This window comes from Scyliorhinus canicula, chromosome 6 (assembly GCF_902713615.1).
Source record: "Scyliorhinus canicula chromosome 6, sScyCan1.1, whole genome shotgun sequence".
NCBI classification, from domain to species: Eukaryota; Metazoa; Chordata; class Chondrichthyes; order Carcharhiniformes; family Scyliorhinidae; genus Scyliorhinus; species Scyliorhinus canicula.
This window is the reverse complement of record NC_052151.1, coordinates 110,181,693-110,206,010: the sequence shown is the minus strand read 5'-3', so window position 1 is coordinate 110,206,010 and position 24,318 is coordinate 110,181,693. Positions and strand designations below refer to the sequence as shown.

The 24,318-nt window shown below is 45.4% G+C and overlaps 1 protein-coding gene and 1 long non-coding RNA gene across 3 annotated transcripts in view; one reads left to right on the top strand and one right to left on the bottom strand.

The window, feature by feature from the left end:
- LOC119967389 (CD2-associated protein) overlaps window positions 1-24,318 on the bottom strand; it is a 277,194-nt gene that overhangs the window by 60,112 nt on the left and 192,764 nt on the right. For both annotated transcript variants that reach the window (XM_038799889.1, XM_038799890.1), the window contains exons 10-12: window positions 17,548-17,604; window positions 11,570-11,606; window positions 8,948-9,046 (exon numbers count right to left, since the gene is read on the bottom strand). In XM_038799889.1, the coding sequence (XP_038655817.1) occupies window positions 8,948-9,046; window positions 11,570-11,606; window positions 17,548-17,604 (193 nt within the window). The remainder of the gene's footprint in view (window positions 1-8,947; window positions 9,047-11,569; window positions 11,607-17,547; window positions 17,605-24,318) is intronic.
- Window positions 8,001-8,817, top strand: LOC119967391. The gene is made up of 2 exons (XR_005460975.1): window positions 8,001-8,106; window positions 8,461-8,817. It is a non-coding gene; the product is annotated as an uncharacterized LOC119967391 (long non-coding RNA).

The following is a 24,318-nucleotide window of genomic DNA, read 5'->3' as shown; positions in this document are numbered from 1 at the left end:
GGGTTGCAGCCTCTTCTGGTGGCTGGACGATCACGGTTGGTTGGGGTATGATGGCGGACTCCGGGGGTGACTCTGTCCGAGCTTCGTACCCGTCTGGTTCGACTGGGGACGCTGGAAGCTTGTGGGCGCAGGTGCGCGGAACATGTGTAGCGACCCGGTAGGAGCGGGGGCATGACGAGTTGGGTGGGGTGTAGTATGAGGGGTACCTCGGCAGTGGTAGTGGTGGGATTCGATTCTGCCGGCGCTAGGTCCCGGAGGGATACAGTGTCCTGACGGCCGTCAGGATACACTATGAAGGCGTATTGGGGGTTTGAGTGGAGTAGGAGCACTCTTTCTACGAGTGGGTCAGCTTTGTGTGCCCTGACGTGCTTCCGGAGGAGTACCGGGCCCGGTGTCTTCAACCATACTGAGAGCGCGGCCCCCTTGGTAGTACCCCAGGAAGAAACAAAGAGCCACTCGTGAGGGGTCTGGTTGGTGGCGGTACATAGGACGGACCTAATAGCGTGGAGCGCGTCGGGGAGGACTTCCTGCCAATGGGAAACTGGGAGATTCCTGGACCGGAGCGTCAGTAGGATGGTCTTCCAGACCGTCGCATTCTCACTCTTCACCTGCCCGTTCCCCCTGGGGTTATAGCTGGTAGTCCTGCTCGAGGCGATGCCCTTGTCGAGCAGGTACTGATGCAGCTTGTCAGTACTCTGTGTGTACATAGCTGGAGAAACCGAACAGGGTGAAGATGCTATGCAGGGCCCTAATGACTGTGTGGGAGGTCATATCGGGGCACGGGATAGCAAAAGGGAAGCGGGAGAACTCGTCGATGACATTCAGGAAGTACACATTCCGATTAGTCGAGGGGAGTAGCCCTTTAAAATCGATAGCGAGGCGTTCAAAGGGCCGCGAATCCTTGACCAGGTGGGCCCTGTCTGGTCTATAGAAGTGCGGTTTGCACTCCGCACAGATCGGGCAATCCTGGTGATGGCTTTTACCTCCTCAGTGGAGAAAGGTAGATTTCGGACCTTGACGTAGTGGGCGAGCCGGGTGACCCCCGGGTGGCAGAGGTCATTGTGGATGGCTTTCAGGTGGTCGCTCTGCGCGCTGGCGCACGTACCGCGAGTCAGGGCACCTGGGGGCTCGTTGAGCTTTCCCGGTCGATACATGATATCGTATTTGTAGGTGGAGAGTTCGATCCGCCACCTCAGGATTTTATTATTTTTAATTTTGCCCCTTGAAGGCAACCGATCTTTGGTCGGTGATGAGGATGAACCTTCTACCTGTGAGGTAATGCCTCCAGTGACGTACAGCCTCCATAATGGCTTGTGCTTCCTTTTCGACCGAGGAGTGTCGAAGTTCTGAAACAGAGAGGGTTCGGGAGAAAAATGCGACTGGTCTCCCTGCCTGATTCAATGTGGCTGCAAGAGCGACCGCTGAGGCATCGCCCTCAACCCGAAAAGGGACTGATTCATCCACCGCCCGCCTGGCCGCTTTGGCGATGTCCTCCTTGATGCAGTTGAAGGCGTGGCAAGCCTCAGCCTACAGGGGGAAAAGTGTGGCCTTAAATAGTGGGCGGGCTTTGTCTGCATATTGAGGGACCCACTGGGCATAGTATGAAAAGAATCCCAGGCACCGTTTGAGGGCCCTGGGACAATGAGGGAGAGGGAGTTCTAAGAGGGGGTGCATCCGGTCCGGGTCGGGGCCCAGGACTCCGTGTTCCACGACATAGCCGAGGATGGCTAGCCTGGTCGTGCGGAAAATGCATTTCTCCATGTTGTAAGTGAGGTTGAGTTTCTGGGCCGTCTGGAGAAATCGATGGAGGTTGGCATCGTGGTCCTGCTGGTCATAGCCGCAGGTGGTGACGTTATCCAAGTACGGAAACGTGGCCCGCAGCCCGTACTGGTCCACCATTCGGTCCATTGCTCGTTGGAACACCGAGACCCCATTCGTGACGCCAAAGGGAACCCGGAGGAAATGGAAGAGGCGGCCATCGGCCTCGAACGCCGTGTAGTGGCGGTCCTCCGGGCGGATTGGAAGCTGGTGGTGTGCAGACTTCAGATCCACCGTGGAGAAAATACGATACTGGGCAATCTGATTCACCATGTCTGCAATCCTGGGGAGGGGGTACGCATCGAGGAGCGTAAACCGATTAATGGTCTGACTATAGTCCACGACCATGCGGAATTTTTCCCCAGTCTTGACGACCACCACCTGAGCTATCCAGGAGCTGTTACTGGCCTCTATGATCCCCTCACGTAGGAGCCTCCTGACCTCGGTTCTGATAAACACCCTGTCCTGCAGGCTGTACCGCCTGCTGCGAGTGGCTACGGGTTTACAGTCCGGAGTGAGATTGGCAAAGAGTGGAGGGGGGAGGGGGGGGGGTGGAGGGGGAGATTCGCAGCGTGGCTAGGCTGCAGATGGTGAGGGGGTAGGGGTCCGCCGAAGCTGAGGGTGAGACTTTTGAGGTTACACTGGAAGTAGAATCTCAGTAAGAGTGGGGTGCAGAGTTCGGGCAGGACGTATAGTTGAAAATTAGAGTAGCTAGCGCCTTGGATCGTTAGGGTCGCGGCGGTGCGCCCTTGGAGGTGAACCGAGTGGGAGCCCGAAGGGAGGGAGATAGTTTGCCGTGCAGGAAAAACAGGGAGCGAACAGCGTCTTACCAGATCTGGGTGTACGAAGCTCTCGGTGCTCCTGGAGGCGAAGAGGCACGATGTACTGTACCCGTTGATTTCAACGGTCATAATGGAGTTGCGAAGGTGATTCGGACGCGACTGGTCCAACGTGACCACGCTGAGTTGTGGGTAGTCGGCGGCTCGATCAGCTGTGCTGGAGTGGCCCCGTGATGAATGCCCGCTGAGGTCGCAGTCTTCGATCTGAGTTGCCGAGTTTGGAGAGGATGGAGCCCAAGATGGCCGCCCCGTGGATCGCACATGGTGGGCGGCGAGGAAGATGGCGTCCAAGATGGTGGCCCCCATGAGTCGCACGTGGCCGGCCGCATGGTGGGGGTTTTCCAAGATGGCGGCCCCCATAGGTCGCACGTGGTGGGTGGGGGCGGAGTCTGAGTACAGGCCGCGGCGTTACGGGGCCTGCGGATTCAGGGAGCGAGTGCTCTGGGAGGGTTTGAGGCTGGAGCTTTCTTCGCCAGACATACTCTGGCATCGTGTCCTTTGCGACCGCAGCTGCTGCAGGTCGCGTTGCGGGCCGGGCAGTGCTGCCGCGGGTGCTGGGGCTGGCCACAAAAGTGGCAGGCTGGAGTAGCATAGTGGCTGGGTGGCCGTGCGGCGCAGGCCTATGGTAGTTGCTGGTCGGGGGCCCATGACGGGGTTGCGGAGTCCGCGGGGAACGAGGTGAGGCTGCGGAACGAGACCTCCATAGTAGTGGCGAGTTCTACAGTGTCTTCTAAGTTTTGGGCCCTGATCTGAGGCCTGCAACAAATACATCGCGGACAGCGAGTTCCCTATGTTCTGCAGCATTTACAGCTTGGTAATTACAGTCCCTGGATAAGGTTTTTAAGTCTCTTAGGAATTCTTCTAGCGATTCCGTGGGGCGCTGATGGCGAGTAGTAAAAACGTGGCACGCGTAGACCTCATTGACGGGCCTCACGTACATTCTGTCGAGCAGGGCCAGGGCCTCTGTAAATGAGCCGGTACAATTAAGTTGGGTAGATATACGATGGCTCACCCTTGCGTGCAGTAGACTCAGTTTCTGCTCCTCCGTAGTTTCTGGAGTGCTTGCTTCAGCCAGGTAGGCCTTAAAACATCGGAGCCAGTGTGAAAAGATTTATTTCGCCTCTGCATCCTGTGGGTCGAGTTCCAGTCGATCAGGTTTGAGGGCTGATTCCATGGTCATTCCTTACTGTTTCTTAAGACGATTAAATTGATGAGACCATCAATTCACGCAACACGTGGTTAGAAGCGAACAGTGATTTTAATAGTCTTACAACAGAGCCTGCCTGCGACAAGATGAACTCTTGATGAACTGGCAGACAGGCTCACAACAGCAACCTTTATACTTCTGGTTAGGAGGAGGAGCCATGGGCGGAGCCAAGGGTGGAGCCCAGTACAAGCTCCTCATCTCCCCCTATGGGTACAGCCATGCAACAGCACATGATCTGATACAAGGTACAGGCTCAACACATGTTGTACAATACAGTGTGGATTATTAGTGTTCATAATTCACCACATCATCTACTTTGGAACTGTTTAAAAGCAGAGAAATTTGCGAGTCCAAAGACATAAATCATTAAAAGCCAGTGGAATGCTGACCTTCGCCTCATGAGCATTGGGGGTGGAAATCAAAAGGGGACGAAGTTGTGCTTTAGTTGTATCAAACCTTGGTCATATCCCTTTTTGAGTGCTGTGTACAGACTTTGACATTCTATCTTAGAAACAATATGTTAGGCTTGGAAGGAGTGCAGTGCTGATTTACCAGAAAATTATCCAGATTCCACAGATTTTGGGAGGGGTTACATAACTAGGATTCTAGGTTTTGGATGATTTGTTTTAGGATTTTGAAAGGAATTAATGGGGTTGTTAAACAGAGAAATATAATTTTAAAATGAGGGCCAGGCCATTTAGGACAGAAGTTCGGAAGCACTTCAAATGAAGGCAGTAGCATTGTGGAACTGTCAAAAGGCCATTGATACTAACCCAATTAATTTGAAATTTCAAATTGATAACCGTTTACGGGTCAAGGGTAGAAAAGGATATGGAGTCAAGCCAGTGGATGGAGTTAAAATGCAAATCAGCCATGATCAATGTTCCTCCTCCCCTGCACAGTAATCTAAAGATCCTAGAGGAAGCTTTGCACAAGTCAGTTCCTTTGACTAACCACACATACAAAAGCTGCACACACAAGATTGCTCACATGCACCGAACAAAAATTTGAAAATACGTTCACCATGATCACAATGAATAGTGGAACAAGTTCAATGGGTTAAACACAAATTCCTAATTTATTCATGGAGTAGAATCACTATAGCACAGAAGGAGGCCATTCAGCCCATCGAGTCTGCACTGATTCTCTTAAAGAATGCCATCCAAGCTCACTTCCTCGCCATGTCCCAATATTAACCTAACCTACACATCTCTTTTTAACACTGAGGGAAATTTAGCATCATCAATCCACCTAACCAGCACATCGTTGGACTGTGGGAAGAAATCAGAGCAAATTGGAAGAAACTCACAAAGACAAGGGGAGAATGTGCAAACTCCACACAGACAGAGACTCGAGGCTGGAATTGCACCTGGTTTCTGGCACTGTGAAACAGCAGTGTTTAGCACTGTGAGGCAGCAGTGTTAGGCACTGTGAGGCAGCAGTGTTAGACACTGTGAGGCAGCAGTGTTAGGCACTGTGAGGCAGCAGTGTTAGGCACTGTGAGGCAGCAGTGTTAGGCACTGTGAGGCAGCAGTGTTAGGCACTGTGAGGCAGCAGTGTTAGGCACTGTGAGGCAGCAGTGTTAGGCACTGTGAGGCAGCAGTGTTAGACACTGTGAGGCAGCAGTGTTAGACACTGTGAGGCAGCAGTGTTAGACACTGTGAGGCAGCAGTGTTAGGCACTGTGAGGCAGCAGTGTTAGACACTGTGAGGCAGCAGTGTTAAGCACTGTGAGGCAGCAGTGTTAGGCACTGTGAGGCAGCAGTGTTAGGCACTGTGAGGCAGCAGTGTTAGACACTGAGGCAGCAGTGTTAGACACTGTGAGGCAGCAGTGTTAGACACTGTGAGGCAGCAGTGTTAGGCACTGTGAGGCAGCAGTGTTAGGCACTGTGAGGCAGCAGTGTTAGGCACTGTGAGGCAGCAGTGTTAGGCACTGTGAGGCAGCAGTGTTAGGCACTGTGAGGCAGCAGTGTTAGGCACTGTGAGGCAGCAGTGTTAGGCACCGTGAGGCAGCAGTGTTAGGCACCGTGAGGCAGCACTGTTAGGCACCGTGAGGCAGCAGTGTTAGGCACCGTGAGGCAGCAGTGTTAGGCACCGTGAGGCAGCAGTGTTAGGCACTGTGAGGCAGCAGTGTTAGGCACTGTGAGGCAGCAGTGTTAGGCACTGTGAGGCAGCAGTGTTAGGCACTGTGAGGCAGCAGTGTTAGGCACTGTGAGGCAGCAGTGTTAGGCACTGTGAGGCAGCAGTGTTAGGCACTGTGAGGCAGCAGTGTTAGGCACTGTGAGGCAGCAGTGTTAGGCACTGTGAGGCAGCAGTGTTAGGCACTGTGAGGCAGCAGTGTTAGGCACTGTGAGGCAGCAGTGTTAGGCACCGTGAGGCAGCAGTGTTAGGCACCGTGAGGCAGCAGTGTTAGGCACCGTGAGGCAGCAGTGTTAGGCACCGTGAGGCAGCAGTGTTAGGCACTGTGAGGCAGCAGTGTTAGGCACTGTGAGGCAGCAGTGTTAGGCACTGTGAGGCAGCAGTGTTAGGCACTGTGAGGCAGCAGTGTTAGGCACTGTGAGGCAGCAGTGTTAGGCACTGTGAGGCAGCAGTGTTAGGCACTGTGAGGCAGCAGTGTTAGCACTGTGAGGCAGCAGTGTTAGCACTGTGAGGCGAGGCAGCAGTGTTAGGCACTGTGAGGCAGCAGTGTTAAGCACTGTGAGGCAGCAGTGTTAGGCACTGTGAGGCAGCAGTGTTAGGCACTGTGAGGCAGCAGTGTTAGGCACTGTGAGGCAGCAGTGTTAGGCACTGTGAGGCAGCAGTGTTAGGCACTGTGAGGCAGCAGTGTTAGGCACTGTGAGGCAGCAGTGTTAGACACTGTGAGGCAGCAGTGTTAGGCACTGTGAGGCAGCAGTGTTAGGCACTGTGAGGCAGCAGTGTTAGGCACTGTGAGGCAGCAGTGTTAGGCACTGTGAGGCAGCAGTATTAGACACTGTGAGGCAGCAGTGTTAGGCACTGTGAGGCAGCAGTGTTAGACACTGAGGCAGCAGTGTTAGGCACTGTGAGGCAGCAGTGTTAAGCACTGTGAGGCAGCAGTGTTAGGTACTGTGAGGCAGCAGTGTTAGGCACTGTGAGGCAGCAGTGTTAAGCACTGTGAGGCAGCAGTGTTAGGCACTGTGAGGCAGCAGTGTTAGGCACTGTGAGGCAGCAGTGTTAGGCACTGTGAGGCAGCAGTGTTAGGCACTGTGAGGCAGCAGTGTTAGGCACTGTGAGGCAGCAGTGTTAGACACTGTGAGGCAGCAGTGTTAGGCACTGTGAGGCAGCAGTGTTAGGCACTGTGAGGCAGCAGTGTTAGGCACTGTGAGGCAGCAGTGTTAGGCACTGTGCCACCGTGCTTACACCCATTCCTAATTTAGTTCTTCAATATTGGGTGTTTTGACCTAGCATCCTCAATTAAATATGTTGAAATTACATTCATTCAACGAAGGACCATCAGAAAAAACAAAAGACCAGGTTATCATAATAGAATGGCCTTATTTCATCACCAATCACACGGAAAAGTGGCTTTTAACACATTAACTTATTTATGAAATGTGGTTGAAACTTACAACGTGACAAAATAGGTGTAACTTTTTTTAATATTTCATATATTCTGCTCTACTTCAGAAAACAAATAAAAGAAAAGTTTCTTGAGAACATAGAAGTTGACATTCAAGCTCTGACCCACTTTTGATAAAGAAAAAGCGAAGAATGTGCTGTGCTGCCAAAACCACTTCCTGACCACATTCATGGCAGTGTACATGATTGTGACAGTAACATTGCTTCCATGCCTTCTCTGGGTTTACCACTAGCCTTTTCATACTAATACTGCAATTTCCATGTCACAATCGTTTTTTTAATGCAAAGTAGAGTATAACAAGGCAAAATGTGCAATCAATTCAAGCAGATAATTGTACTTTTCCCATTGACTGCAGCCTCACTAACCATTATTTAAATCTACATTCTAGCTACTAACATTTTCAGTCACAGAGAATTTCCTGGGGACAGTGAGCTCCACTGCTGTATAGTAATGATTTACATGTTGCCAGAGAGATATAATATGGATGACTATTTCTCAGAAATAGATAAAACCACATCGAATTGAATATAATTCATGAATTTTCCCCCCAGATTCTCAAGGTTCTTAAATGAATGAAAATTGAATCCAACATTGTGGCAACCCCCAGAAGCAAGAGAAATGTGATCAAGCTTAGAAGAGAAAATGGTCAGTTTAGATTTATTAACTTAACGCAGAGAGCGCATGTACATGTTCATGAGAAAAAGGGTATGAACTGCATAATCATTGTCAGATGTACTCTTTCCTTTGTTCTGAAGGACAAAATATTAATCGAACACAAGTTTTGCCTGACTGCAGATTAATATGAATTTTGTGCATACCATGGGAAGGTTTACATCAGATGCAACAGTAACTTCACTCAATTTCTTTTAAAACCAGCTGAAATTATATGCTTGATATGCTGTTGGGTGGGTGGGGAGGGAGAATAAACGGACATACAAGAATGACATGTCTGTGCATAAATGTGCATTGAATTAACTAGTTTCTCTTTCTCATTTTGAGCTGATGGATTGCAGAGAAACTAAGCTATGATTCATGGGGAACTGCAAACAGAAAACAAGACCAGTCAGCAGCAGCTGTCATTCTTTTATGCACACAGGACAAAATGCCCACTCTTAATAGTGTCTAAGATTTACTTGGCCCAGTGTAATTTGATGTTCTCAAATTATTTACACCAAGGTCATTCAGATATTCACAACTGATCAACAATCATTTGGTAAACAAAAAACTATTCTTTGATAGCAGAAGGCTAAAACAATGCACCCAATAGCAATTCAATTTCAAACTATGGCACTCATTATCTGGAAGACTCGAGGAAAGGTAGGAATCTCTGCTATGTAAATAAAAACTAAGCTATCCCAAGTACAGCGACAACAGGCAATTTTCTTTGCTCATTCTTGACTACAAAACCATTTTGCACATTCGCAATTAAATATACTGGTTTCTCATCAAGATGTGTGTCCTTTCTAAACAAGGAATGGAACCTCACCTTTTTCTTCAGTCTTTGAAGAAACCGAGTCAATTCTGTCTGAATGGATCTTTTTAACATCAAGTTTCTTCTCAGCTGGCGGAGGTTCAGGTTTTGAAGCTGAAAGATGAAACATTTCATAGATTGTGTAGTTTTTTCCCTTTCAGACTTCTTCAAAAAGTGGCATCCATCAGTCATGAAATGATATTACCATTTAATCGGCAGACTTTTTTCATACAACTCTATGGTCTCTGAGCAGTTATTCAGCAACTTCCTGCGTTATACCTACATGCATATATTGGCCAATAGGAATAAAGGGGCAGGATTTTAAAAAGTAAATGAAGTGAGCTTGAATCATTAACCATTTATTCCATTGCGACCTGCAAACAGTAAATCAGAGGAATTTCACTATCTATAAAAATTTGTGACGACAAGGAAACAACATCCTCATACTCAAACTAATCACTATGCACATGTAAGGTGGAACTTCCTCGGAGTGGCAATCAGGGTTGAATTGCCAATCTGCACACATAACTGCCAAAATGTTGTCTGCGCCCGTCTTACCCAGTCTTCCTGACTCAGGCTGGCGAGGTCCTGACAGAGCAGCTGTCCACGAGGCTCAGCTTCAAACAGAGTTGGAGGGTGGGGAGAGGGGGGGTAATGGTTAGTTAGGGGGTGGGAAGTGTCCCGTGCAGGGATTGGTATTTCGCAGAAGTCAGAAGACATTTTATTTCTACTAGCTTTTCCTGAGTAATTATTAGTGTAGCCCTAATGGAACCATTCGAAGTTAACAATTTAAATCACTTTTTCAGATGGTTCGCAGCAGAATTTCCCATACAAATAATCTTTTTATAATAATAATGTTCGAGGGAGATTCTTCACTGCATCTCTGGGATATCCCCCCCGCCAAATCCGATGTTGGGAAGCCCAAAGGTTATCGCCAAATCTGTTTAATTGCTTTTGATTTAATTTAAAAGTTATTTTTAAGTTAATTCAAATGTTTAATTCAAACCAAAACAAGATTTCCAATCTACTATTTAGATTTTTGCAAGCAAATGGGGAACGATGCCTGGAAACAAAAATCAATTACCTTTTTATCCCCCAACATGTGCACCCATTTTAACAGTATTTTGCCAAATTATAAATCATATTTTAACAAATGGATCTTAAGTACAGATCCTGAAGTGAGATTTGGGTATAGAAGTGAGATTTGTATTTTCAAAATGCAAATTATACAGCAACATGTGCAATAATTTAGCAATGAGTTTAGTCAGTTCAGTAATTTAGTAGAACCTATTTTTTAACTTAAGTAAATACACAGTGTTTTTTGACAGGAACACGGTAATTTTATATGCCCAACAGCCTAGTCACTGATTAGAGGTACACTGGTCCAAACCATCTTCCAAGAACAGTGGGTAGGAAGAGGATAGTATCGGCGGCCTCACCCAATCACTTTCACAGACCATATCACAGTTGTTCAAGAACATTAACTGCGGTGTCTTGTTTGCTTTATCAAAATAACTATGTGGTGAAGAAACAAAACAGAACAAAAGTGCACTCTCTCAAGAGGGCAACAACGAAAGGAGGTAGCACTATTATCCATATTTTACTTGTTAAACTGTTAACTCCCAGTAACTAATCATGTCATTGTTAGATAAAGATCACTGAATTTAGGTTTGATAGTCATGTAGCATTGTAGAAAACACAATTTTAAATCATTAATCTTTACATATTTGGTCAAAGGGAGGGAGATATTGTTGTATCCTTGGATGACTCTGTATATTCAAGTATTATTGCATGGTACTGCAGAGTATTAAGGGTTTACCACTGAAATCTGCCACTGTATTGAGTGGACAATGATCGTGCTCTTTTGAGGAATGGAGACCAAACATATTCCTTTGGTCTTTAAGGCATGTTCTTCCTTCCTCAGCAAAGTGATGGCAAAGAATGTTACTTGTTGAATGAAACTTGAAGGTTACTGGCCTTCAATGAAGTAGCATCCCTCACCTCAGTCAGAAGGTTGTGGATTTTCGCAAGGGCAGTAGTGGTGGAGGGGTTTGGTGTTGGGGGGGGGGGGGTTACGGTTCTCCAGTATTCCAGTCAATATTTGTCTATCAATCTAAGCAGATTATTATTGTTGTTTACGAGGTCTTGTTGTGACTAGCATGTTTCCCTATATTCTCCTGTGAGTTTGACAAGTACTTTGGCCAGGAAACAAGTTTGGATGAACTGAGGTCAAGAGTAGCACAAATTCTTTGGTTTCCCTTTAGAAATTTGCACATTTCCAATCTTATGGAACCAAAAGAGCTTTTTTTGCCCCTACTCTCATCCCCAATACATCTCCATGATTTGCTATTCTTAGGTGAATTTAAAAGCAAATTGCTTTAATGCCAGGGGCTGATTTAGCTCACTGGGCTAAATAGCTGGCTTTTAAAGCAGACCAAGCAGGTCAGCAGCGTGGGTTCAATTCCCATACCAACCTCCCCGAACAGGCGCCGGAATGTGGCGATTAGGGGCTTTTCACAGTAACTTCATTTGAAGCCTACTCGTGACAATAAGCGATTTTTCATTTTCAATGTGAGAAATATATTATAACAGAGTTTCAACAGTGAAATGCAACAACAGTTGATGAGTATAACATACCTTGGACTTTTGTTGGCGGCAGTGGCTTTTTGGGTTTCTATGAACAGAAACAATAAACTGCAGCTTAAACATTGACTAAATTAATTATGTCACACAAGAGGGTGTAGGTAGTACACATCTGCAAACTGTCATGCCTGGCAGTAAAGTTTTTAAAAATGTATAAAACATAGCAAATTTAGAAAATGGCTGCAGAAATAAACCTGACACTTTCAAGAAAGACTAAAAGATGCCCATTGATGGCATAAAAGCCAAATTGGAATGATTTGATGAGTTTTATTCATTGTAGTATTAAGCACATTCTAGGATGCATTCCTCATTGACCACCAATAAGATCAAGTTTCCATGAAATATTGAACAAAATTCATTTACAAGACAAATAAAACTAAAAAAGTATCTCCTGAACCACCATTCATAGCTATTAAATTAGCTTTGCAGTTTATATAAATGTATGTAAATAGCGGTTTGGTAGTACAGAACTTGAGTATTGCTACTAAAAAAAAGCCACATGTTATTGAAGCTTTTTGTATTGCACGAGAAGAGAGTTGGTTGGTAAGTGGACTCTGATTTGTCCAGGCATTGTCGTGGAGAATCCAGCAGAGAACAGTTAACTGCCAAGCTTCTGTTTCAAATTCAAACCAGGGAGGTAGACGTGGTTGATCAAGACATTGCCATGTGGGATGAAACAGGGAATGGCTGTCCCCCAAGCTTTTATTTAGTTGGAAAATATGCAATACATAGACATGTTCCTCCTGCCTGCAAAGACAGAGCTCTGTGCGTGAATATATGTTTTTGTTTAAATTTAGAGTACCCAATTATTTTTTTTTCCCAATTAAGGGGACATGGCCAATTCACCTTCTCTGTACATCTTTGGGTTGTGAGGGCGAGGCCCATGCAGACATGGGGAGAATGTGTAAACTCCACACTGACAGTGACCTGGGGCCGGGATTGAACCTGGGGCCGGAATTGAACCTGGGTCCTTGGCGCTGTGGGGCAGCAGTGCTACCACTGTCTGCCCATATCTGTTAATAAATGTGGCTTCCAGGGTGTTTACGTGAACCACACTATAAGCCTGGCTGACAATCATCAATTGGATTTTCAGTGTAATTCGTAGCATAATCAGAATTGTTTAGCAAGTGATGTCCAATCTCGGAATAGCATCTAATGTTGAATACCATGATGAGTTTTGCAAGTACACGCTGGTTGGATACGATCAGTACTTTTCTTATTATGAACATAGAAACATAGAAATAGGAGCAAGAGAAGGCCATTCGGCCCTTCAAGCCTGCTCGACCATTCATTATGGCCATGGCTGATCATCCAACTCAATAGCCTAATCCTGCTTTCCTGCCATATCCTTTGATTCCCTCCACCCTAAGTGCCATATCTAACTGCTTCTTGAAAACATACAATGTTTTGGCGTTAATTACTTCCTGTGGTAACGAATTCCATAGGCTCACCACTTTGGTTGAAAAAATTTCTCCTCATCTCTGTCATAACTGGTCTACCTTGTATCCTCAGATTGTGACCTCTGGTTCTGGAACAGTGAAGGGACATGCTGTTTGATACAATCTACCAGTCATTGAGACATACAGCCTACATACTTGGCATCACATCGGCACTGAAATTCATATGCCTCATTACTCTTTTGTATGAAAGGCAGAACGTCTTTTTGGCTTGATAGTAGCAACTTGTGTTGCTGCTGCATAGTAATAGCTTGCAAAAGTTGGCTTCAAATGTTCCACAAATCTTTTGAGACACCTTACACTTCAAGGTAATCTGAGGTAGACTGGGCACTTTTCAGGGCCGAGTATGGGGACCTTTAGGCGGATTCATGGATTTGCGTGACATTTGGCGAGCAATGGTTGATGACGGTTGCAGTCATCCTACAGGATTGCTTTTATGTGCCCATTTTAGAGTGAACAAATGGCTCTGGCCCGAATTACGAGGTTGCCGCTAAGGCCTATCTTATAGCACATGGGCCTGTAGGAATCCCACATTGAGTTATGTGGTATGTGAATTTCAGTGCTGATGTGATGCCAGGTATGTAGACCATATGTCCCAACGACAGGTGGATCATATCAAACAGCACGCCCTTCGGCTGTTCACAACAGTTAAAGCATTGATGGGACTCAACCAGCCCATGTTTGCAAAACTCAAAGCAATGTCCAACATTAGCTGTGAATCTGTAATTAGACAATACTTGTGAAGCAAACCGGATTGTGCTAAGAATTACTCTGAAAACCAATTTAGGTTCAGAGTGTGGCTCACTTACGCATGCTGAATGTCACAAAGATTCACATACAGGGCCCTTTCCGCCACAGATGGAAGGAGCATTCATCACGCCTTTCCAAAAGAAGGTTTGGCATTCCCTGGTCTAATCCCCATGACAATACCGTAGCCAGTAAAAGGTTTGAATTTGAAACAGAAGCTTGACACTTAACAGTTAACTGTTCTCTGCTGCATTCTCCATAGCAACGCCTCAATTAATCAGAATCCAGGATTGCCTTATTGTCAAACTTTACAACAGTCACACCGTGTGGAGCCAGGAGTCAAGTAATACAATGAAATAAAAGATAGCTAGATAATAGAGTTGGCAGGTTGTTTCTCAAACTTGATAGAAGAAAGAAGTGGTATTACATAGAGCAGCACTCTGACACCACTGTCATTCACAATATACATAAATTATTCGGACTCTGGAATTTGAAGTATGGTGTCAAAATTTGTTGATAATAGCTATAAAAAAGTAATTAAGAGATTTAGAAAATTATAATGCAATCAAGTAGGGTCATCACGGTTTTATGAGAGGGAGTGTTTAAGAAATCCTGAGGGTGGAACAAGCAGGGTGGATAAAGGGAACCTATAAATGCAGTTTATTTGGATTTCCAACAGCATTTGATAAGGTGTTGCATAATAAGATACTACACATTGTAATAGCTCATGGCATTGGGGATAGTATATTAAGCTTGGAAAGAGGATTGGCTAACAGGAATCAGGGAGTCAGGTCTTTTACAGATCAGTAGAGTGGCACACAACAGAGATCAGCGTTGGGACCTCAACTGTAATCTACAATAATGACTTGGATGAAGGCATCAATAATATTGGAACCAATTTTACTTATTTGATTTGATGATACAAAGGTAGGTAGTAAGCTAAGAGGCAAAGAGTCTGCGAAGGTATATAGATAAGTTAAATGAGTGGGTACAAAATTGGCAGATGGGAGTATAATGTAGGAAAATGTGAAATTGTCCATTTTGGTCAGAAGAACAGAGTAGTATAACATTTTTGCATGGAAAAACAATACAGCTTGTTGCAGCACAGAGGAATTTAGGTATTCTTTGACATGAATCACAAAAAGGTCATATGCAGGTACAACAAGTAATCAGGAAGGCAAATGGAATGTTCACCTTTATTGGAAGGAGGTTGGAGGATTAAAGTAGGCAAGTCTTGCTACAACTGTGCAGGGTATTATTGACATCATGCCTGGAGTACTGCATCCAGTTTTGGTCTCCTTACTTAAGGAGTGATATAGTTGAATTGGAAACAAATCAGAGAAAGTTCACTAGGTTGATTCCTGGGATGAAAAGGTTGTCTTTTGAGGAAAGGGTGAGAAGGTTGCTTCTATGACAATTGGAGCTTAAAAGAATGATAAGTGATCTTACTGAAACATGTAATATTCTGAGAGGGCTTTACAGGTTGATGTTGGGAACACGTTTACTTTGTGAGGGTGATATCTAGAACTAGGGGGCGTATTTTCAAAATAAGGGCCTCCATGGAGATGACAAGGAATATTTTTCTCTCAACGAGTTGTTAAGCTTTGGAATACTGTACCTCAGAGAGCAGTGAAGGCTGGGTCATTGATCGGCACGAGTGTCAAGGATTATTGAAGGCAGGCAGGAAAGTGGAGTGAAGACCAGGACCAGATCAGCCATGATCTTATTGATTGGTGAAGCAGGCTCAATGTGTCGAATAGCCTATTCTTGCTCCTATTTCATATGTTTTTAATAACGTGAACCATTGCACTTATGTGCAGGAAGATATAATAGGTTTGTGGAATGTGGCTCATCTTATTGGAGGAATGCAGAGGCCACTGGAGGCTAAGAAACTAAGTGAGGTAAAAGAGCAAAGAGATCTGGGGTTACAGACACATTAATCACAAAGCAGCAACATAAATTAATGTCACAAAATGTGTAAATAACTGGGGGCATTTTGTGGACAATAGAATGAACAAATAAGGAGGCAATAATAAAAAGGCTCATTGTCAACTCATTTTCTGTTATTCTCTGATGGTGAATACCAAATACTGTAAGGTATTATTTCTTTGCCCAACTGAACTATGGATCTTGCATCATTAGAACACTGCAACATATTTTCAGTACTGAAATTAATTTCCCTACATTTCCTTCAAAGGTGGTTCAAAGTCCATTCAAACCATGTTTTTCATAAACATATTAAATAAAACATACAAGACTAATGTAACTTGGTACTTTGTTTCAATCTTACTCAATTTGAACAGGATAGCAATGGAGAAAAAATATCTACCGCTGATAGTGACATGTATATAATGAAAATAGAGGCAAAGGAGTCAGAGAGTGAAAAGATAGGACCAGATGGAGATGGCCCACAAGTCCACTTGGTGATATCATTCCAAAATACCAATCTATTCAATCTTTCTGCTAATAGGTTATCTGAACACTAAATTCTTTGCCCTTTGTGGTACATTTTTGTGCAAAAATTGGCTATACATTTGCCCACGTAAGAAAAGTGACCTACTTCTCAAAGATACTCATTGGTTGTAAATCACTCTGGGTGTCCTGAGATTGCAATAAGGTACAACTGGTTTGTTCTTTCCTTCTCCGATATATAGGTTCTGAAATGCTTTACTAATTTGCCAATAACCAAGTTGTTAATGACCCCTGAGTAAAGTATTCCTGATCTTATCTAAATTTATCAATTACAACTCTGAACTTCCTTTCTCTGCTAATCACAGCAACAATATTAAACTAAATCATAGTCCACTTTTGTGCAACAGAACATGCTGTTTGCAAATTAAAATTAAAATCTTTTCTATTTACCATGTCAATGTATCTACATAGGAAAGCAACTTCCTGACTTTGGTGATTCTGAAAAATACACCACATCTTTTTATCTAGATAACAAATGGAGAGTATATACTATTGGTCATACAGGTAGCTGGCTCAGTGTTGTGGGAGAGACAAGAAAAAGCAATTTAAGAAAAATTAGGAAAGTAGACAGGGCAAGTGTTTCTTTAACCCAGGGTGAAATATTTATAACCACTCTGCTACAGACCAAAATAGCACACTACATACATAACTTGTCTTGGAACTTTTAATTAGCAGAAACAGTGAACAAAGTTTAATTAAAGTCATTTGTGTATTTTTGCTTTCTTTCCCTGCATTTTGTAATTGTGTAGGCCAGAACCAATGTTCCCTCTCAGTTGCATGGCCGTGCAGCAGTTCTTGTGCAGGCTATGCATAAGTTGGCCCCTTCAAATTAGTTTAAATTAAATTATTTGCAGACTCGTGCAAAAAAGAGATGCTTTCAATAAAATCAAATCTTTGCAACAACAAAAGAATTAGAGGTCAGAATTATTAAAAAAAAAATTTACACATTTCTGCATCTGAATCACTGACAAAAACTGTGTGCAATTTTTAGATACCAGTACAAGAAACCACCACTGATTAATGCTCTACTGCTCCAGACACCGTACCCAGTCCTACAACAAAATCTAAACAAATCTTCTTTCAGGTTCACTGGAAAGGAAATTAAATCTTGCCTCCATGTCCTCCAAGGTGGTATATCAATCATTTGCAAAAAAATATGTTTATTTTAGAATGCTTTGATGTGCTACAATAGTTAGTTCATTTAAAATAGCCCTTGAAATATACTAGAACCAATCTCTTAAAAGTCATCTAAACATTCTACAAAAGAAAATTTGTTTCTCTCTGCAGGTGACTTACATCATCATGCTCAGGTCTTGGAGGTAATTTTGCAGAAGGTCTGGGAGCAGCAATAGCCTGTATAAAAAAAAAATGAAGTTTTTTTCAATCGCAGTGTTATGTAGTAATAGTGTGAAGGACAGGGGGTGAAATAGTTTTTAAGAACAAACAATTTGAAAAAAAAATAGCAACAAAACTAATTTACACAATTAGCCCATGGAAACGAATAGGGCAAGTCAGAAATCGAGGTTTTAAGAACATAAGAACATAAGAACTAGGAGCAGGAGTAGGCCATCTGGCCCCTCGAGCCTGCTCCGCCATTCAATTAGATCATGGCTGATCTTTTGTGGACTCAGCTCCACTTTCCGGCCCGAACACCATAACCCTTAATCCCTTTATTCTTCAAAAAACTATCTATCTTTACCTTAAAAACATGTAATGAAGGAGCCTCAACTGCTTCACTGGGCAAGGAATTCCATAGATTCACAACCCTTTGGGTGAAGAAGTTCCTCCTAAACTCAGTCCTAAATCTACTTCCCCTTATTTTGAGGCTATGTCCCCTAGTTCTGCTGTCACCCGCCAGTGGAAACAACCTGCCCGCATCTATCCTATCTATTCCCTTCATAATTTTAAATGTTTCTATAAGATTCCCCCTCATCCTTCTAAATTCCAACGAGTACAGTCCCAGTCTACTCAACCTCTCCTCATAATCCAACCCCTTCAGCTCTGGGATTAACCTAGAGAATCTCCTCTGCACACCCTCCAGCGCCAGTACGTCCTTTCTCAAGTAAGGAGACCAAAACTGAACACAATACTCCAGGTGTGGCCGCACTAACACCTTATACAATTGCAACATAACCTCCCTAGTCTTAAACTCCATCCCTCTAGCAATGAAGGACAAAATTCAATTTGCCTTCTTAATCAGCTGTTGCACTTGTAAACCAACCTTCTGTGACTCATGCACTAGCACACCCAAGTCTCTCTGAACAGCGGCATGCTTTAATATTTTATCGTTTAAATAATAATCCCGTTTGCTGTTATTCCTACCAAAATGGATAACCTCACATTTGTCAACATTGTATTCCATCTGCCAGACCCTAGCCCATTCACTTAACCTATCCAAATCCCTCTGCAGACTTCCAGTATCCTCTGCACTTTTCACTTTACCACTCATCTTAGTGTCATCTGCAAACTTGGACACATTGCCCTTGGTCCCCAACTCCAAATCATCTATGTAAATTGTGAACAATTGTGGGCCCAACACGGATCCCTGAGGGACACCACTAGCTACTGATTGCCAACCAGAGAAACACCCATTTATCCCAACTCTTTGCTTTCTATTAATTAACCAATCCTCTATCCATGCTACTACTTTACCCTTAATGCCATGCATCTTTATCTTATGCAGCAACCTTTTGTGTGGCACCTTGTCAAAGGCTTTCTGGAAATCCAGATATACCACATCCATCGGCTCCCCGTTATCTACTGCACTGGTAATGTCCTCAAAAAATTCCACTAAATTAGTTAGGCATGACCTGCCCTTTACGAACCCATGCTGCGTCTGCCCAATGGGACAATTTCTATCCAGATGCCTCGCAATTTCTTCCTTGATGATAGATTCCAGCATCTTCCCTACTACCGAAGTTAAGCTCACTGGCCTATAATTTCCTACTTTCTGCCTACCTCCTTTTTTAAACAGTGGCGTCACGTTTGCTAATTTCCAATCCACCGGGACCACCCCAGAGTCAAGTGAATTTCGGTAAATTATCACTAGTGCATCTGCAATTTCCCTAGCCATCTCTTTTAGCACTCTGGGATGCATTCCATCAGGGCCAGGAGACTTGTCTACCTTTAGTCCCATTAGCTTGCCCATCACTCCCTCCTTAGTGATAACAATCCTCTCAAGGTCCTCACCTGCCATAGCCTCATTTCTATCAGTCGCTGGCATGTTATTTGTGTCTTCCACTGTGAAGACCGACCCAAAAAACCTGTTCAGTTCCTCAGCCATTTCCTCATCTCCCATTATTAAATCTCCCTTCTCATCCTCTAAAGGACCAATATTTACCTTAGCCACTCTTTTTTGTCTTATATATTTGTAAAAACTTTTACTGTCGGTTTTTATATTCTGAGCAAGTTTACTCTCATACTCTATCTTACTCTTTATAGCTTTTTTAGTAGCTTTCTGTTGCCCCCTAAAGATTTCCCAGTCCTCTAATCTCCCAGCAATCTTTGCCACTTTATATGCTTTTTCCTTCAATTTGATACTCTCCCTTATTTCCTTAGATATCCACGGTCGATTTTCCCTCTTTCTTCCGTCCTTCCTTTTTGTTGGTATAAACCTTTGCTGAGCACTGTGAAAAATCGCTTGGAAGGTTCTCCACTGTTCCTCAACTGTTCCACCATAAAGTCTTAGCTCCCAGTCTACCTTAGCTAGTTCTTCTCTCATCCCCTTGTAATCTCCTTTGTTTAAACACAAAACACTAGTATTTGATTTTACTTTCTCACCCTCCATCTGTATTTTAAATTCCACCATATTGTGATCGCTCCTTCCGAGAGGATCCCTAACTATGAGATCATGAATCAATCCTGTCTCATTACACAGGACAAGATCTAGGACCGCTTGTTCCCTCGTAGGTTCCATTACATACTGTTCTAGGAAACTATCGCGGATACATTCTATAAACTCCTCCTCAAGGTTGCCTTGACCGACCTGGTTAAACCAATCGACATGGACTTCCGGTGGCGCCCTCGAGGAGGCAGGTCGCAGGTCGGATCGCTCCCGCCCGAGATGGGCAAACGGACCTTTGTCAACGGACTTTTTAGGGACCTGGCAGCCTGAATTGGTGGAGGAGACGACAGGGAAGAGGCTTTCTTCCCGGGGTATGGGCAGCTGGACCAGAAGCGGTCGAGTGGAGCGGCAAGGATCGAAGCGGGAGCAGCGGGGAACCCAGGCCGGGCGGCCAAGCATGGCGGACGGCGGGGACCGGGGAGCGGAGGCTCACTGGCCAAGGGAGGAGCAGATGGAGTTTTTCAAGAACTGCTTCGCCGAGCTGAGGAGGGACACGCTGGACCCGATGAGAGCGGTGATGGACCGAATGGTCGAGACACAGGCGGCCCAAGGGAAGGCGCTCAGGGAGGTCGAGGCGAAGCTCTCCAGTCAGGAGGGCACGGTAACGGAGCTGGAGCACGAGGTGGAGGAGCTGAACGCCCGTCAGAGGAGGATGCAGGAGCAGCTTGAAGAGCTGGGGAACAGAGCCAGGAGGCAGAATTTACGAATCGTTGGCCTCCCCGAGGGCTGCGAGGGGTCGGATGTGGGCGCATACGTGACGGGTATGCTTGAGGCGCTGATGGGACCGGAGGCCTTCCCGCAACCCCTGGAGTTGGATGGGGCACATAGAGCCCCCGCAAGGAAGCCCAGGACGGGTGACCGACCGAGGGCCTTGGTGGTCCGCTTTCACCGGCTTGCTGACAGGGAACGTGTGCTGCGATGGGCCAAGGCGGAGAGGAGCAGCAGATGGGAGAACTGCGAGGTGCGCATTTACCAGGACTTGGGAACGGAGCTGGCCAAGAGGCGTGCAGGATTCATCAAGGTAAAGGCAGCCCTCTACAAAAAGGAGGTGAGGTTTGGAATGCTATATCCTGCAAAGCTTTGGGTTACGTTTGAGGAACTCCACTACTACTTTGAGACACCAGAACAGGTTTGGACCTTTATTAAAGACAAGAAGCTGGACTTGAACTAATGGGCACTTAGTTCTTTCAGTGCTGTACAGTGGCGGCGGCCTGTTAACTTAAAATTGCTCTGATTAGGACTTTTACTAAAAAAAAAGCTGGACTGGAACTAAAGGACTCGGGGCTTTCAGACATTTTGTGTGGCGGCGGTTTGTTAAACTATCCTGTACTGCAATGTTTATCCAAGATTGTTTTCAGCCTGGACAGAGTGGGGGGGCTGGAGGGCGCACTGTTTAGGGTCCTTTGGGGGGATTGCAATGGGGGGGGGGGGGGGGGATTGCAAGGGGGGGGGGGCCTGTGCTTGGTACCTTTTGGTGCGAGATCGGGGCCTCTGATAGGGGGATGGGCTAGGGGCTAGTCACGGGACTTGAAAGGGCTCGGTGGGATACAATTAGGTTAATGGGTCCCTGGCGTGTGGGGGGAGGGCCTGAGCGCTGGGACGGGAGACAGGTAGGCGCCAAGGGCAGGGGTCAGTGTGACTAGCGTAGGTCAGGGGGCACCAGGGAGATCGGAGGGGGGGCGGGGCGGGCTAGGGCCAAGCGCAGGGCTGACCTGGCAGGTCAAGCCTGGGGGAGTGGGGGAGACCAGGCGGAGGGGGGCGGGGAGGGGGAAGAGGGTTAGGGCCACGTTAGTTTAGTTTAGTTGAACACGTGTGGCATGGGCAAACAGAGCTGGCAGGGAAAGTGCCTTATGGAAGGATCTTTGGCTTCAACATTTATTAACATGTTTATTCTTTCCCACTGTTCGTTTTCACTATGTTAAGGCTCTTTGCACAGGGCCATTTTTCGCTTTGTAACTGTTACAAATTTGTGTTAAATAAAAAACTTCAACAAAAAAAAAAAAACCAATCGACATGTAGATTAAAATCCCCCATAACTGCTGTACCATTTCTACATGCTTCAGTTATTTCTTTGTTTATTGCCTGCCCCACCATATCGTTACTATTTGGTGGCCGATAGACTACTCCTATCAGTGACTTTTTCACCTTACTATTCCTGATTTCCACCCAAATGGATTCAACCTTATCCTCCACAGCACCGATGTCATCCCTTACTATTGCCCGGATGTCATCCTTAAATAACAGAGCAACACCACCTCCCTTACCATCCACTCTGTCCTTCCGAATAGTTTGATACCCTCGGATATTTAACTCCCAGTCGTGACCATCCTTTAACCATGTTTCAGTAATGGCCACTAAATCATAGTCATTTACGATGATTTGTGCCATCAACTCATTTACTTTATTCCGAATACTATGTGCATTCAGGTAAAGTACACTTATGTTGGTTTTTTTACCTCTGTTTTGAATCTTAACATCTCCAGTTTTATTCCTTTTGTTATTACTGGGCCTATTCACTGAGCTCCCCTCAGTCACTGTACCTTGTACTGTCGCCCTTTTAGATTTTTGACTATGTCTTCTCTGCCTTGCACTTTTCCCCTTACTTCCTTTTGCTTCTGTCCCTGTTTTACTACCTTCCAACTTCCTGCATCGGTTCCCATCCCCCTGCCACATTAGTTTAAACCCTCCTCAACAGCACTAGAAAACACCCCCCCTAGGACATCGGTTCCAGTCCTGCCCAGGTGCAGACCGTCCGGTTTGTACTGGTCCCACCTCCCCCAGAACCGGTCCCAATGCCCCAGGAATTTGAATCCCTCCCTCTTGCACCATCTCTCGAGCCACGCATTCATCCTATCTATCCTGACATTCCTACTCTGACTAGCTCGTGGCACTGGTAGCAATCCTGAGATTACTACCTTTGAGGTCCTACTTTTTAGTTTAACTCCTAACTCCCTGAATTCCGCTTGTAGGACCGCATCCCGTTTTTTACCTATATCGTTGGTGCCTATGTGCACCACGACAGCTGGCTGTTCACCCTCCCCCCCCAGAATGTCCTGCAGCCACTCCGAGACATCCTTGACCCTTGCACCAGGGAGGCAACATACCATCCTGGAGTCTCGATTGCGTCCACAGAACCGCCTGTCTATTCCCCTTACGATCGAGTCCCCTATCACTATAGCCCTGCCATTTTTTTTTCCTGCCCTGCTGTGCAGCAGAGCCAGCCATGGTGCCATGAACCTGGCTGCTGCTGCCTTCCCCTGGTGAGCCATCTCCCTCAACAGTATCCAAAGCGGTATATCTGTTTTGCAGGGAGATGACCGCAGGGGACACCTGCACTGCCTTCCTACTCTTGCTCTTTCTTTTGGTCACCCATTTTCTATCTCCCTCAGTAACCTTCACCTGCGGTGTGACCAACTCGCTAAACGTGCTATCCACGACCTCCTCAGCATCGCGGATGCTCCAAAGTGAGTTCATCCGCAGCTCCAGAGCCGTCAAGCGGTCTAACAGGAGCTGCAACTGAACACACTTCTTGCACGTGAAGGAGCCAGGGACAGTGGATGTGTCCCTGAGCTCCCACATCGCACACGAGGAGCATGACACGGGTCTGGGATCTCCTGCCATGTCTTAAACCCTTGGTAAACTTAAACAACTAGAATTTCAAAATAAAAATAAATAACTTAGACAATGAAAAGAAAAAGAGAGACTGCTTACCAGTCACTTACCAGGGTTAAAAAGCACCTCCTCACACTCTGCACCGAATTACCTCACTGCACCAAATTACCAAGTTTCAATCCCCACTCTGGATGAGTCTCACTCCGGATGTGTCTCCTGGAAAAGTGCTAGCTTACTGTGTGCGCTGTCTGTCTGTCTTTTATACAGACCTCAGCTAACCGATGACTCAAAAAATACCTTAACTTCAAAGAGAAGTTTTGTTGGAAAGTTTCTAAAAACTTCATAGCAAAAACAAAACTTCGAAGTGATTATCTAATTGCTTTAAGGAGCAAATAAGTGGCAACTATGACACACAAGATGGTGAGAAAATTATTGGATGCAACTACTCTTTCTCCAAAACCTTTGTCCTCGCATTCAACCCAGACAGCGTTTAAACAAATTTTACTTTTATTCTTCAATTAAAAGCTCAGGATTTTTTTTTAAAAATCCAGTTTCAGCACCATCTGGGGACAACTTTGTTTTTATATTAATAATAGTAGATTCACTAAAAT